The 16,898-nt window shown below is 41.4% G+C and overlaps 1 protein-coding gene across 1 annotated transcript in view; it reads right to left on the minus strand.

The window, feature by feature from the left end:
- Window positions 1–13,601: 13,601 nt before the first annotated feature.
- Window positions 13,602–16,898, minus strand: part of POLK (DNA polymerase kappa) — a 505,299-nt gene continuing 502,002 nt past the window's right edge. Inside the window, exon 15 of the mRNA XM_069223734.1 lies at window positions 13,602–14,339. Coding sequence (XP_069079835.1) covers window positions 14,255–14,339 — 85 coding nt within the window. The 3' untranslated portion in view covers window positions 13,602–14,254. The remainder of the gene's footprint in view (window positions 14,340–16,898) is intronic.

The following is a 16,898-nucleotide window of genomic DNA, read 5'->3' on the forward strand; positions in this document are numbered from 1 at the left end:
GTTCTAAGTGATACATGCCTTTGACAACCTGGATGGCATGGCCAAACAGTGAAAAATGGATGGAAGGAGTAATGACAGACTACTGTGGAACACAGCTGATATGTCTCTAGGACACAAGCCAGAGCCTGTATGGTGCAGTTAGTCCTGCAGCAGCTACATGGATCCACCTATCCCTCCATCGGACGCCGAAATGTTTAGGGTGGGAAGGAGTGACACACATGAGAAGGAAAAGGGAATGGGAGAGACACAGAGTAAACATGCCTCTTGTGCTGCCTGGTTCACACCTGTTGCTTTAGTTTGCATCCATAGGCTGGTCACATCTATGATGGAACAGCCAGCAGGTTACACAGCAATCATTAATTAACTAAGAATCAGTCTACACTTATACAATTGACCCAGCAATACCGTATCTAATTATATACCTGCTAAAGAAGCTTGTCTCTGTAAAGTACTAGCTGTCTGTGAATATTTGACTGTGCTGTAAATCCAATACAAGCAAGAATAATACAGATCTGTTAAAGTTTGTAATTAATAATAAGCTAATAGCAAACTAATCTTACTTGGATATTAATCTTTCAGGTGGTACTTGGAAACGAACTGTGAAGCAATTGAGCAATAAAGGAACTCAAGGTGTGCTGATTCCTAGCACCCTGACACTGGGAAGCAAGATGAAGTACTATAGAACATGGGTGAAGTCCTGTGATCACATAAACTAGAATCGGAAGAGCTGGTTTCTGTAGAATTGTCGCTAGACAAATTGTGGCTTCCAAACACAGCAAAAACCAAAGGTTCAGATGGACAAGAGTAGGAAAGCATGTTTCAGTAAGACTGATCTGAAGGCTAGGTCAACAACTGGAGAAAGGACTACACAAGCATGTTTGAAGTACATAACCATCAATTAGGTACCTCACTATTATTATTAAATATATATATTCAGAACAAGCTCAGTGAAATCAAGACTGTACCTTAAACTGGCTCTCACTTTCTTACAGGAATGAACTTGTAATAAGAACAAGTTTTATAGTGTATATCTAAATACAGGCAGAGGCATTTGTGCAATTCAGTACATACTCCAGCGTATGTCTGCGCTGTGAAATTAGCACAGTATTCACTCTCTTTTAACCCTCTAACTTTTAGTACCACCCATTCTGCAGCTGAGGTAAACCGTTCTCTCTAACTCCCTTGTTCTTAGACTCTGGGACCAATGAGTGACAGGGTGATTAAAAGTAAGGTGTGAGGGGCATGGCTTGGCATAGCAGAATTTCAGAATCACAAAGGCCCACTTTACAAAAGTTGGAGGGTTACAGGCCTTCCCTGTTCTCCTCCTGTACTTGAACTGCTTGTCAAGACCCACTGGAGTGCAAGTGCTAAGAGCCTGGGTGCCAAGGTGCACAGAGAGTCGGCCAGCCTGCCCAGCCACCTGGACTCAACCGGGATTGATCTTGCTTGACTGGGCCACTGACTGGAGCCTGACCCTGTGTCTCAGGAGGTCAGAGAATCGCAATCAATATGGTGTTGCCTCCAGTGGACAACAGATCTCTGGAATTCAAGCCTCGCACCAAACTGCTTTCTGTCCCCCGTCTTACCGGCAAGTGAAGACCAATGGAGGGTGAGCTGGCATGCAAAGGGCTGCGTGTTGGACTCCCCACATTTTTTTCTTTTTGTTGTATTTAATCCTCTGCTAGAGTGATGTAGCACAGCCTAAGTTTGATAGGCCTAGAGTCTGGTATGGACTTAAACTCCTTATACAACGCAACATGGGTAGCATGAGATAATGAATTCCAATCCCCTTACTCTTACTAAAGAGACCAGACCCCGAGGCTGGCAGACCCCCATACTAAATCCTGTCTCCCAAGTTCTTTAATGGTCCAGATGAGGTGAAATAAATGACTGTCTTTCGCAGCACCAAAGAACAACCTAATACATGTTTGTTCAACTTGACTTCAACCCTGTTTCCACAGTTGGGGAGCCTCTGGCGCCACCATATATTCGCCTACTACACTCCCCTCTCTGCAGTTCTGATTGCTGGGTAGGGTTCTTGAACTGCACTCTGGTTGACTGTTGAGCTCGTGAATTATGGAAAAAGATAAAATGAGTCAAAATGGCCACTAACGGGTCATGATGAGTGCCCTGAACAAGACTTCAACCACATCCACAGAAAATGCTGACCTATGATTTGGAAATTCTACTTCAAAATAAGCCGACCAGTTAGCTTCCACCAGAGTCACTCTCCAGATCAAACAATCTTGCTGGTCAGTGCTAGGGCTGAAGATATGCGAGGTAGGACTGGAAGTAAACTTCCTTCAACAGGACCTATGGAACACTGTAAACTGAGCCAGAGAGGTTAAAACTCAGATCAGCCTATGTGGACCTGAGTAATGATTTATAAAGCGATATCTGTATATTGCACATGGAAAATGTAAGTTATATTATGCTTGAGTGATGTAATCGTCTCACCCCATTACCTTTGTTCATTTATGTGTTGTTGCATGGAGGTGGTTTGTTATGTAAGGTTGACGTAGTGATGTGACACCTATTTTTTATGGGGTATGTGCTATATGATATTGATGAGCGAGAGATACTTCAATTTGGAAGTGTTGGGTCACAGAGTGATGCAGTCCAGTTGTTGTTTGCATAAGAATGTTTAGTTTCTTCAGGAATGGAGCACTTGCACATTGAGATTCCAGGAGTGAGTATCTGCTCCTGGTAAGATGAGATTTCACATGTAACTCTTATATGTTCTGTGGATAGAAGTACAAATCATTGCTGACTTGCTATATGGATTTTTATCCTGGAAAGTCAATGGCTTGAATGATAATATCAACAAGGGGCAATCTTGAAAGCAGCCAAAATGCAAATGCCAAATATCCTGCCCCACCAAGAGATACATCACTTGAGATTACACTGTCCCTTTCTTTCTCAACAAGGTTTAGCTAATGTCCTTCCATTTAGGCTTTACTAGGGGCCATTTGGTATTACAAGTTCAGAAAGTGAAAAGGGACACATACAGCATGTATATTATGACCTCAGGGCATTGGAATGGCATTCATTTACTTAACTTTTATGCTCTAACCCCATTTCCCTTTAATTTCTCACTTCGCTGGGCTACGTACTGTTTGAGCCAGATTCCTTCTCCCCTGTGTTCTAATGCTTACCAAGGATTTCAGTGGTATCGTGAACTGCGGGTTGGGTCAGTTTCCTCTCGGGCCTGGTATGTTTTAGAAGACCACATTCTAGTCATTCTTTGTGTCCTCTATGTGTATACTAACTGCAGTGACAAGAGTTTGGGCTCCTTCAGCAGTCACACAGTGGGAGGCTTTCAACCCAGTTCTCAGTAGCAGGTCAATGTGTTACATCTCACAGGTGTGGAGAGACCAGGAGGAGGAAGTGACACTCTTAGAGACACGCTTGCAAATACTGGAGACACATTTACAAAACTGTGAGAAACATGAAGCTCTTCTGGCCATTCAAGGGGGACCAAATGGCTCTGGGGCAACAGCTGAGCCAAGAACATTTAGGGGGTTATTCCAACTTTGGAGGAAGTGGTAATCCGTCCCAAAAGTGACGGTAAAGTGACGGATATACCACCAGCCGTATTACGAGTCCATTATATCCTATGGAACTCGTAATACGGCTGGTGGTAAATCCGTCACATTTGGGACGGATTACCACCTCCTCCAAAGTTGGAATAACCCCCTTAGTATGTTTCTCAAAGTTGTGTTGATGACCAATGTGACAAACCAGTGAAACTCCTTTCCTGGCTGAGTAAATAAGATGAAAAATGTTTAGACATGTCAGAGAGATCAGAGATAGCTCTGGTACTATAGTAGCCAACAGACACCTGATAGCATACGTCATTGCAACGTACTGCGTAAAACTAGAACACAGAGAGATTTTGCCTGAACCAATAAATCGTAGGAGCTTTTTCTTAGATGCTTCAATCTCTAAACTTGCACAGACTGAAAGAGAACAGCTAGATATGGTAATATCGGTTGAAAAAGTTGCAGGCTCTGTATCCCAACTCTCCCCTTATAAAACCCTGTGGGCTAAACAGATTCCTTCCAAAACTTTTTGATGTCTCTCTTTTAAGCTTTCTATGCCACCTGACTCACATGTTACTTTGGGTCTCCAAGGCAAGGATTTTGAACACCAGACTTTACGAAGCCTGTCATAAAGGCTCCTGAAACCCTGTAAGCTGGCCAATCAATGTAAATCAAATAGGCCCCTCTTACTAATAAGCTTAAAAACAACATATTAACTAAAATACTTCACAACCAGCCCTTAATGTGTATTTGATCACTGGTACACCAAGACTGAAGCAGCTTTATGCCTGGGAACTCCACCTGTCATAACATAAAGTGTCTCTATAATGGCATCACCAGCCCGCAACCAGTTAGAGGTCTAAGTGGCCCAATTTGTAATACACTTCCAGAAAGTCTTATATCGGACCGGTGGAACTATTTATTGGCAACGCTTTACTAATATATGGTATGGACCCCAATTTCTTTCATATATGAGATTACTATACATTCAACCAATAGCGTGGATATGGGGTAACAAAGTTTTGTCAGCCCTATTCTCCCAACCCTCCCATTCTCTTTCTGCTAATATTTGCCCTAGTTATCAATCCAGTTCTGGGGCTCCTACAAACCAATACGATCCTCCATGACCTTTGCTGGGCAGAGGGAATAGAAAACTGCATTTAATTTTATGCAGATGACCTCCTGCTATATCTTAAGTCACCCCTCAGATATCTGGCCAAAATGCCATGCAACTGCTGGACCGGTATAGCAGCAAGTCTCACCTTGGGGTGAACTGGCCAAAATCAACCTATAAACTTTCTAGCTAGAGATACTCAAGAAACCTGGACATGGTGCTCGGAGGTAAAACTGGAAACTGATGGATTCAGCTAGTTAGGATTGTTTATTAAAAAATGCCAGGCCCGTGGTACTGGACAGGGACTACCCTACACCTATGGACTACCTCCTGATAGACCTACAGTACTGCTTTGCTTGTCAATTATGGGCTGTGTCACCCTCATGAAAATGGTTTCCCTACCAAAGTTCCTCTAGGTAATACAAAATTATTCTTGCAAATTCCACAATCCTTCCTTCAGGGAATATCTGCTGTGCTCCGGAACGTTGGGCACCAAGAGGCTGCTCATCCTTGCACTTGTTTTACCGAGAAGAAATACGACCTAAGTGACGGCAAGCTAAAAGGCTAGTTCTAAATCTTTGGCACAAGACATTGCGAGTCATCTGCAGGCAAAACAGATTGATGGAGGGACGCCATTGTGGAGGAAATCTTTCCTAGATCTACAAGATGACTTCCGACTTCATAAATCACAGTTGTTCTGCTACCTTCGAACAAGGATCACCACCTTCCCATGCCTAGCAAATAGGGAGATCATTGGAAATGTTGATCTTCTAGAAGCAAAGCTCACTAAGGGCTACCCGAAGGTAGAAAATATCAAACATATTTTGTTCATTTGTCATAAATACACCAACACACCCAAGCAAAATTACAAGAGGCTTAGGAAATAGACATTGCCAACCTGACAGATGAAGTCTGACTTGGGGGCCTGATGTCCCTGAGGCGTCGCTGTATCCTCACAGTACCATCTTATGCAACTTAAATACTGACACATAAGTTACTTCTGCAGGGAAATGCCCTGGCACATAGGTGGAGACTTCTACTGAATGGGTCTCAGTTGCAACTCTGGTATAGGGAACTTTTTCACACAGTCTGGGAGTGCCCAATCATAAGGTCATTCTGTGTTACAATTTTCAACTCACTCTGAAGAGTAACGGGTTGGGATATCCCGGTCTCTCTCAAACGTGTATTGCTACATATACTTGAGGGCATTGAGGCAGGTCATTAGCTTAACTTCTCAGCTAATTTGGGTCTGATGTTGGCACAAAGGGATACTGCATAGCAGTGGAGAAACATCTACCCTCGTCCATTTAATGGGTGGCTCTAGAGCAGAGGTCTCCAAACTTTTAATCCTGCGCCCCCCCCAGTTGAAAAATAAAAATCATTGGGCCCACCTCAGAATTTATCACAATTATTTTATAAAGATAGCAATGTTTAAATATGTCTAGACCTATTTGAACACTGCAGTTAACTACTGTTACCTTTAAAAAAATGCAATAACATGTTTCTGCTTAAAACAAAGGCCTGTTATCTGTATGTTTCTTTTAGCAAGAGTCTGGTGCCCACCCTGGGATCATTTGAGGCCCCCCCAGGGGGGCCCGCCCCCCCAGTTTGAAGACCTCTGCTCTAGAGGAATGAACAAGTGTATGTTCTTGTAAAAGCACAAAAGTGTTACTAGACGCATCTGAAAATCTGTGAGAAATGGCGAGCATGCTAATAACTACACCGGAATACTTTGTGAGGTTTTTCAGAGATTGTGTGAACTGGAGAGATGAGAACTCTATCATTGCCCATCTACTTTGGCGAATGGTCACTGCCGTATCCCAAACGTAATAGCGAGGGATAACAGAAGAACTGTGCTCCACAAATACAAGTGTATTTTCTTAAAGAATAATAACCTGAAAAAATGCCTACCAAGAGCAGACAGGAGCCACCAGTCTTGATGGCATCCAGGAAAGCTGTGTACATAGAATACCCACAATTTAACAGCAGAAACCAGGGCAATAGAACAGTAATACATCAGAGTCAAACGAAAACATGAGTATTTAAAGTAACACACTTTTTTAAGCCACATAGTAACATGCTTATAGCAAAAGAATAAAAAACACAATACAACAGTTACCCTCCAGTTTATATCCGATAAGGTTTCCATTTGTACTCAGTGTGTTGCACAGCTGTGACGCATAGATCGAATGTAGATCTACATTTGATCTACAGCATAAGGGAATGCGGGGAGCACACGGTTCGTCAGTGGCGGTTGGAGGTGTTCAATGGTTTGAGGTTTTGGTTTGCCGACATTGACTCTTGTAACGAACGTGAATCCTGATTGTTCTCACCTGCATGTCGTCCATCATTACAATGGCGACAAGACGGGCATGTTGGTGTAGCGGTATTCGGCATCCACACGTTCCTGGATTCCTTGTTGTTCGTGTTGCTCTGTGGATTCCTGCAGCGACTATTACAGACATGCTGAAATTCTTGCCGGGAGTTCATCGGCAGTGTCTACGGCATTTGGATTTCCTGATTTTGGTGAAATTGAATCACTGTGGAATTCTGGGTAGGAGTGTGCCCAAATTCCTTCCAAAAGCACGCTACGCGGCTTGCGGCAGCCTTCTTATCAAATTGGGATGACTTTCATTCTTTAACCTGGTTATACGGTGATAGGCACACCTCGTGCCTATAATGAAATATAATCTTCTATTTGACATCGTATTAACAATGGTGATAGGCACACCTTGGTGCCTGTCGGATGTACACAAAATTATAACTTCTACTGGAACAGCTTTTTGCAGTTATTTACATGGAAGTGCGTGTTATGGATATTTAAGAGACATTTACATTTTCTTTACGGTGATTAGCACACCTTGTGCTGATTGTTGTGGATCTAGTAGTTTTTGCTATATATATATATATATATATATATATATATATATATATATATATATATATATATATATATATATATATACACAGACACATACAGCTTTGTAAAAAAACAAAAACAAAAAAACAAAAAAAATTGGGGGGGGGGGGGGGGGGGGGGGGGGGGGCTTGCGTAAAATATCTTGTATTGCACTTCCACCATTTTTTGTGGTTGGATTTGTTTGAGGCGGACGTAGATGTATTGGAAGAAGGTGAATGTTCGCCTGAGAGACATTTGTCATTGCTTCAATATCGATTGGGGGCTGTTGGTTTAAGAGAATTAAAAAATTTGCCACCTATAAATAATGTGAATGGAGAAGATGTGTGCAAGTGTACTTTACAACAGTTACAGGAAAGGTATGGCAGGAAGATTAATGTAGTTATGGAAAGATATAAGTTTTATTCCACGGAACAGAAGGTGAACGAGTCTACTGATCAGTATATGGCAGTATTAAGGGGCATTGCAGTTACTTGTGCTTTTGATCACATGACATATGATCAAGTTTTAAGAGATCAATTATTAATGAAGACTAAGACCCTCATTATGAACACGGCGGTTAACACCGCCGTGTTCATGCTGGCGGTCTTTCTATAGACCGCCAGACCCCCTGGGACCCTGCCAGCCGTATATTAAACATTCTGCTGGGCTGGCAGGCGGAAACATTGTTTCTGCCCGCCGGCCCAGCGGAAGGCCTGGCCGGGACAATGCCTCTGTGCGGCGGGTGCAACTGCACCAGTCGCGCAGATCACGGCTCTGCACAGGGGCCCCTGCACTGCCCATGTGCCAAGTGCATGGGCAGTGCAGGCGCTCCGTGGCACCCCTTCGGCCAGCCTTTCCCTGGCGGGGAGACCCACCAGGGAAAGGCTGGAGGAAACTGGATCATTATCCGAGGGGCAGCAGCGCTGCCTTGTCAGATAATGATGCCATCCACCGTCAGGCTGCCTGTCGGAGGCAGCCTGGCGGTGGAGGAGGGACACCTACGGGGGCCCTCCCTGCCTTCATTATGTGGCGGTCTGCCCCGCCATGCCGGACAGCGGTATTAACCGTCAACGCCGGCATGGCGGCCCAGACCTCCAACTTCATAATGAGGGCCTAAATCTAAATAAATACATGAGAAACTATGGGCTTCAGGAGAAATATCCTTGAAAACAGCTATTGAGGTGGCAAGAAGCATTGAGGTTACAGAGAGTTGCATACAAATTATGAGGGAAGAAGTAAAGGATAATGACACTGTATGTACTGTCAGTAGTGACAGGGATTGTAGGGAAAAAAAGAAAAGGGTTGTAACACATTCTGTTGGCAGGGGTAACAAATCTGGAATGAATAACAATACAAAATTGTGTTTTAGGTGTGGTGCCAGCTCACATTTTGCAAATTTTAGTGGATGTCTGGCTGTTGGCAAAATTTGTAGTACATGCAAGAAAAAGGGACATTTTGCATGAGTCTGTAAACGTTTTGGGAGGAAGGTGAGTTGCATTGTGGAGAGTGTGGATGATGAATTTGAGGAAGGTGTGCAGAATATGGTGTTAAGCATTCAGAATAGTAGTGTTAAGGGAAGAGACCTTCAGTTTCCTAAGTGTTGCTTAAGTATTGATGGGGTTCAGGTGGAATTTATGATGGACTCGTGTGCATGGTACACTATAATGGGTAAACCGTTGGTTAATCAATTATGGCCTGGAAGAGAATTACAGAGCACTAAAACCCACCCTTGCAGCTATTCAGGTCATAAAATTGTGTACTGTGAGTATGTACTCTGACTTAAAGAAGATGTTTCCAACTGTTTTTAGCAGTCAACTGGGGAGTATGAAACATTTCCAACATACAATTGTATTAAAGGAGAATGCCATTCCCTTAAGACAAAAGTTGAATTCCCTTTAATTATAGAGGGAAATTGAAGGAAATGTTACGGATTTGTAATTGAATGCTCAGATTGTGTTTCTACGATTGTAATTTCAGTGAAGTCTAGTGGGAACTTTAGGCTGTGTGTTGACCTATAGGCACTCAATGATGCAATTTGGGTAGATGCCTTTCCTTTGCCTAATTTGCAGGAATTGATGTCCTCCATTGGAGAAGCTACAGCATTTTCAACTATTGATTTGGACAGTGCATATCATCAAATACATTTGAATCCTGAGTCTAAACACTGTACATTGTTTATCACACCAGAAGAAATGTTCCAGTATGAAAGGAGGCCATTTGGATTGGCTAGTGCATCTGCACCTTTCCAAAGGGAGTTATCCAAAATTCTTTCAAATGTAAAGGGTGCAAAGATGTTTCAAGACAATATATTAGTATATGGAAAAGATAGAATCGAGCATGACAGTAATATAAAGGCAGTATTGCAGGCACTGAGAGACTATGGAATAACTGTTAAAGATCAAAAGAGCAAATTTGGAGAGAGACGGTGGAATATTTAGGCCATATTATCTCTAAGGATGGTATTAGGCCTAAGATTAGTCATGTGGAGGCTATTTGTGACGCTTCAGAAACTAAATGCAAGGAACAATTGATATCATTTTTAGGGTTAGCGGAATTGTATTCTGGTTTTGTGGAAAACTTTGCATCCAAAGTGGAGAACCTCTGTGCTTTGCTGAATAAAAATGCGACATTTTGCTGGGAACAAATACATGCCAAGGAATTTACGACTATAAAGGAAGAAATTGTGAATGCATTCTGTCTAAGATTGTTTGATGGAACTGCTGAATGTACTATATCAGTGGATGCTTGTGGATATGGTATTGGAGCAGTATTGTCGCAACAAAGGAAAGGGAACTCATAGGTAGTCGCATTTGCATCTCAAACTATTCTGTGATTGAAAAAGAGTTGTTGGCTACTACTTGGGCTGTACAACGATTTAGAACGTATATATGGGGCGCAAATTAAACATTTGTAAGGATCACAAGCCCCTCGTTAACATTTTGAGCTCGGGAGGGGGAAAGAAACTTACTCCGAGGTTCGCACGGCTGGCATCTTCTGGGAAAGAATAATTGTGTGGCAGATGGCTTATCTCGTTAACCACTATTTTCTAGAAGTGTAGAAGAGGTTGACAATGGTGAGTGTGATGTTGTGTTCACTTATGATGATGTGATGGTTCTGCAAAACGGGAGTATGGATAGTGGGATATCTGAATGTGTGTGGATGAATGAAATGCAGAAGGATGAGATTTTGTTGAAAGTCTGGGATTTTATTTTGAAGGGGTGGCCATCGGAAGGGAGTTTGCAAGGTGAATGTAGCACACACTGGAAGGTCAAAGAGGAATTGTAAGTGTCGAATGACATTATATTGAGAGGTGATAAAATTGTGCCTCCCTATGGTATGCGTGGCACTATTGTCAGTTTGGGGCATAAAGGTCATGGCGGCATGGCAAGTACTAGGAGGAAGATTAAAGAAATCTTTTGGTGGCCAGGTCTGGATGGTATGGTGTACCACTGGGTAAGAGAATGTAATAAATGTATGTTGAGTGATAAATCTGTGAAACCATTAGTGGTGCTGTTACAAATGGTTGAACTGCCAGATAGCCCGTGGCGTAAAGTTGCGATAGATTTTATGGGGCCGTTTGTTACCTTACCTGCTAAGGAAGCATATGCTATTGTCCTAATTGATTATTTTTTCAAATGGCCGGAAGTTCGTATGGTTGGTAATATAACTACTGATACAGTTATTGAATTTTTAAAAGATGTATTTGCGAGGGAAGGCATTCCTGAAACTATTGTTTCGGATAATGGGGGTGCAACTCACCTCTGAAAAGATGCAATCCTTTTTGAAGAGCTGTGGTGTAAATCATGTGAGGGTATCATTGTATCATCCTGAGGGAAATGGTCAGGTCGAAAGGTTTAACAAAGTAGTCAAAGAAGCTATGCAATTAGCCTTGGCATCTAATTTATCCTGGAAGGAGGCCATCCAAAGTATGTTGTTATCTTACATTACATCACATTAAGTTACTGGCAAAATGCTTTTTGAGCTATTGAGGGGTCAGAAACCATCTATTAAATTAATTCCTTGGTGGTTAAGGAACAGAAAAAGGATATTGGATGGAGATGATTTTAGTTCTGTGAGAGACCGGGTGCAAGAGTATCAAGGTAAAGTACTGAAGAGAGTTAACAATAGAAAATCAATGTCGTGGTTGGTGGTTGGACAGTATGTACGCGTGAAGAATCATGGATTAATAAATAAAGGGGATGCTAGATGGTCACGTCCTATGAAGGTTGTGAAGGTTTTGGATGGTGCTGTTCAACTTGAAGATGGGAGAATACGTAATTTGCGGCACGTGAGTTTGTATAAAGCGTGTGGTATTCCCGAAGGGAAGGAGTGCAAGGGTCCAGATGGAGCTAATGGGTACTTACGGGGAGCCGACTCCATAGTGCGATCAGATGAGGTGTGTTCTGGTGGTGTTGAGAGTGAGTCTAGGGATTGTGCGAATAGCATGATACCTATTCAAAAAAGTCAGAGAGAAAAGAACTTACTAGGGCATTTAAATGAGTTTGTGATGGGAAGTAAATAAGTAGTTGTTATGGTACTTCAATTTTTAAAAGTTGTGTATATGTATATATTGTTATGTATTGTTTCGTATAGGGAAAAAAAATAATATTAAGATCATTTTTTTTTTTGTTTTTGCTAAAGGGAAAGATGTGTGACGCGTAGATGGAATGTAGATCTACAATCGATCTACATCATAAGGGAATGCAGGGAGCGCAGGGTTCGTTTGCGGCGGTTGGAGGTGGTCAATGGCTTGGGGTTTTGGTTCGCCGACATTGGCTCTTGTAATGAACCGTGAATCCTTTAAATAAAGGATTGTTCTCCCCTGCGTGTCGTCCATCATTACAATAACGTGTGCATGTTTGTTAGTACCTGGTACACGTTGCTTAGCACTCTATTATGAAACTTGAAAATGCCAATAAACAAGCCTTCTCCTTTTTACACATTTTCAGAGGTGTGGTTATAGACGTAACTCAGTTTGGGTCATGACCAGGGGTGGCTCCTCCTTTAGGGCGGAGGAGCGTTGCCCCCGCCAGCAGAGGCAGCAGCAAAACCTTTAGCAGAAAATGATAATAGACTGAGTTTATTATCGTTTTCTAGTAAAGGGGCGGGGCCATGGAGGTGACTAGCAGTGAAGGGGAGCTACCCCTCACTGCGCATGTATGTTTGGCCAGCCATCTAACACACATACGCAGTAAGCTCTCTCCAGCCCAGCAACACAGTTACCTTACTGGAGAGACCATGCACAGACTCCCAGTCTTCCTGGGAGCACCCAGCTAATCCGAACGCTGCTCTGAGTAGCATCAGGATTTATGTAGGACAGGCTGGGAGCCTGTGCCTGCAGCAGAGGAGCGGATGGAGCGGTGCAGCAGCGACCGAGGTAAGTGAGTTTTAAAAAAAAATTATTATCAGTTAAATGTTTATTCACCCCTTCCCCCCGTGCGCAGCCACACCCCTTCAACGCTCCGCGAACAGCGACTGGTCATGGACGATATAGAACACTGATCATACGAGCAGCTTAACTCTGTATAGGTAACTGGAGAGGGACAGACTTCAGACTAAATATGGGTAACCACATAATGTGATTTTTCCGATACAAACGCTGCCTGATAAGAACAGATAATCAAACACTATTGTGACCTGTGGAAAATAATAATTGTGTGGATTAAAACTTCTGTAATCTAAATTCGACAGTGCTTAAAAGTAGGCATTTAAATTACTCTGATGGGATGATGCCACAGAGAAACACGTTAATTTGATTAAGTTACTGTGTGGATAGTAACTATATGTATTTAAATCGTTTTGCATGAATAAACATAAGCTGTGCTGTCTTATGCTTCCATGCAAACAACAGTTTGTATTAAATACGTTCTTTCATTTTAATCACCGTTCTTGAAATGACTAATAAACATATATATATTGACACTAACAAAAGACAATGAAATACAAGTGGTAATTGAAGCAAAGCATATGAAATTAATGGGCTGCTGCAGTAAAATAATGTCTACTGATTAAGGTAAGCAATGAATCATCAGACATTTATAATAATCAAATGAAGAACAAATATTTTATTTCAAATGTACCTTTGTTTATAAATAAACAATTATTTTAAATCCACAGCAATGTTATAAATAATGTCTATATAAATATATTTGACAGAAAATGTTGAGTGCAAACTTTTTTCATGGAATGATGCAATGTATTTGTATTGTGCTTACACGTTTTTTTAAAAAAGTACTCAGGTATGCACAACCTGCCATTAAATTACATATCTTTGACAGAGTTTTTTTTTTTTTTTTTTTTTTTTTTTTTGCTCTGGCCCTTGGACTATATTCATAGTCAGTTACAGCTATTATTTCTTTCAGGATAAATTTTCACTTCATTTCGATAAAATATAGAATGAGTATAAAAAACATTTTTATATCACAGCTTGGGAGAGATTACAGTTGTAACAGCACTGGCGTAAATGCTACATACTTCAATGAAAACCTAAGTGCAATTAATTCAATTGAAGGTGGCACTTATTTCGTTATCCAGTCACATGATAAAATTAAATCAGGTTGTGAAAAACACAACCGATACATGATTCAACACTATTTAATATAAAATGCAATACTCCACTATTTTCTCTCAATCACCCTTCCGTATTTATAGGCTGATAGAACCCTTAAAATAACACAAAAATGAACAGATGCCATTCAGTCATTTAAAAAACTTATCAATAGTGTGCTTGGGATTGTTCGGCTTTGATTTCTTTGATGCTGGCTGCTGAGCCGATGATCCCGATCTGCAAGATGACCAATAATAATACTTAGTGCCTTAAACATGAACGCTCAACACTCAAAGATTTTTAAAGACATACAATAAATAAAATAAAGAAAACATGTTTCCATTGCACTAAATTATTTTGCCTCAACATAACAGAAAATATTGATTTATTAATTTTAAGACAAAATGTAGCTTGATTATAAAACAGAAACTGATACGAACATCTAACGATAAACACACAGAAAATTTAAATTAAATCAACGTTTCCATATAATTTAACTAGAAAAGTAAGGCTGCTTCCTGGCAAGCAGATCTAGAACAGATACAAAAAGCAAAATAATTTTAAAGCACATGTGAAAAAAATAATTCTTACTGGCACAAAGAAAATATACTACAGTCTTCTTTAAATTAATGTAACCCGAAGACCAAGTATAAGGAATGAAAAGATAAAAGCATTACCAATGTATGGTATTTACCCAGCATCTCTGGCACTTTTATTTAGACAAATGTGCACATGTGACCAAGCAAAAACGGCCACTCACAGTGAAGAGAGCCAATCCCTGAAGTGGAGCGAGCCATTGCTGCATGCTGCATGCTGAGGAGGGCAGAAACGAAGTGCATATTGCAGATAAACAGAACAATTGATAAACGGGGATGTCCCAAAAATGCTCAATGTAAGTATTTGATTTTTTTTTTTATGATTCTGATTTCTTTTATTACATGATGCCAGAAGACAACTAAAGTCGTCTCTGGGCCAGGCAGGACGGGTTGGCACTAATCCCTATCAGAAAAATACCATACAGATAAAGGATCCCCAGGTAGCCAACCCCTCCCCACTCAGGCCTGGCCTATGCCATGCCCTGCAGCCAATCCTCCATGGGCAGCCAACCCCCACAACAAGCACCCAGCCCCAAGCCATACACGGCCTCATTAAACACTGAAATATAAAAAGTGAACCTACTGGATTTATGAAGGGGTAAGCATATCAATATATATAAAGCCAATATATAATCTTCCTGAGAAAAACACCAATATTTTTGTTCACAGGTATATATATATCTATAATTCACACAATGCAATGTTTATTAATATTGTTTTTTATAAAAATGTTTAAACAAAACCTTGTCTGTGATTTGTGGGTGAAAAATTGCCTAAATAGTCAGTGACATACAAACATTTTTTTAACTGTTCATTTTGGTTTGTTTTTTTAAAGAGTGTGGGCGCAGCCCCCCCATCCTCCTTGAGCCATAGACTGGCAGTGCACTGGCAGTGCACTGGCCATCGACGGTGTATCGATGCATAGTCCTTGAAGTCTCAATATATCTGGCTTGAGCTGTTTACTTCAACAGCACAGGAAATGGGATGGGTGAATGTGATACAGAGGAGTAGATTCTGCCTTTGAGTTCCCTTCATAAGTAAGACAGGTCTTCCTGACACGTGGCTGCCCCCCCAAGTGATTATCAATGCGGGGTACAAGCAGACACATACAAGCTAGATATCAATGGTGTATGGTCTTTAAATGCCTTGAGAATGGTGCATTCTGAAGATATTGCTAAAAGTATACCCCTGATGGCCTGCTGAAATGGCAAAATATTATATAAAAAGAGTTCCCTTTTGAATTAACAGAAATGGAATTTTGTATATATAGTTTTTCAATGCACAAAAGGGTACATAGGAACAACCCCCAAACCTTTCTCTCAATACAGACTGTAGGCAACAATTTCTACTGGCACACATAGTTTTGCCTCTTAGTGCCCTTTGCTTTCTCACTGCTGCAGAAAAGGTTCATAACTAGGTGAGTACCTGTGTGTCATGCCCTTTGCTCACTGGCACACCTGGTGCTCCAGGAAAGAGCTTCTCCCTCAGCTCAAACACAGTCACAATTTCCTCCTCTGTGCTCCCAAGATACCAGAGTAATATTTGTGAGAAAAGTGCCACACTCTATCACGCAGTGCCTACTCAAAGTGATAAGGGAGTGGTTAATGGGATCATAAATCAACAAGCACCTTAATCGGTAAGAAAAAATGACTGTGCCAATTGTAGGGTGTTCTACAGTGCTGTTCCAAATCTTGAAGGGAGTAAGACGAGTAAGCATCTGTATGGAACTTCGGAATAATATTAAGGACACATCTGTACTTACACAGGACTTCTTCCTAAATTAAAGTCAGAAGCTAAGGGAATGTACAACGGACACAAAACAGTGGTGTTAAAGAACATGAGGGAAAACGGCATCACTGTGGACAACGCTAGTATCAGAATTTCATTTACCCGCTACTTACCCTGATGAGGCTGAAACTGTTATAGAGAGATTAGTTGACACGAGTGGGTAGGTGAACCATTAGCAACCTGTATAGAAAATAAGTGGGTGCTCAGGTTTTCAATTGTTATCACTAAAATCATAACTTGTTCCTTCGTATAGGGGCAGATCTAGGACAACCATGGCAAAATATCTCTTTTAGTGCTACTGGGCTTGTGACCCGCCTTCAAAACCGGAGTGGGTGGGTTTGTGGACCAGAAAATAAGCTGACCTGCTTCCTCAAGGGAAAGATCTGTCAGGAGAAACGTGATAAGATGATTT

Source organism: Pleurodeles waltl, chromosome 1_1 (assembly GCF_031143425.1).
Source record: "Pleurodeles waltl isolate 20211129_DDA chromosome 1_1, aPleWal1.hap1.20221129, whole genome shotgun sequence".
Taxonomy (NCBI): domain Eukaryota; kingdom Metazoa; phylum Chordata; class Amphibia; order Caudata; family Salamandridae; genus Pleurodeles; species Pleurodeles waltl.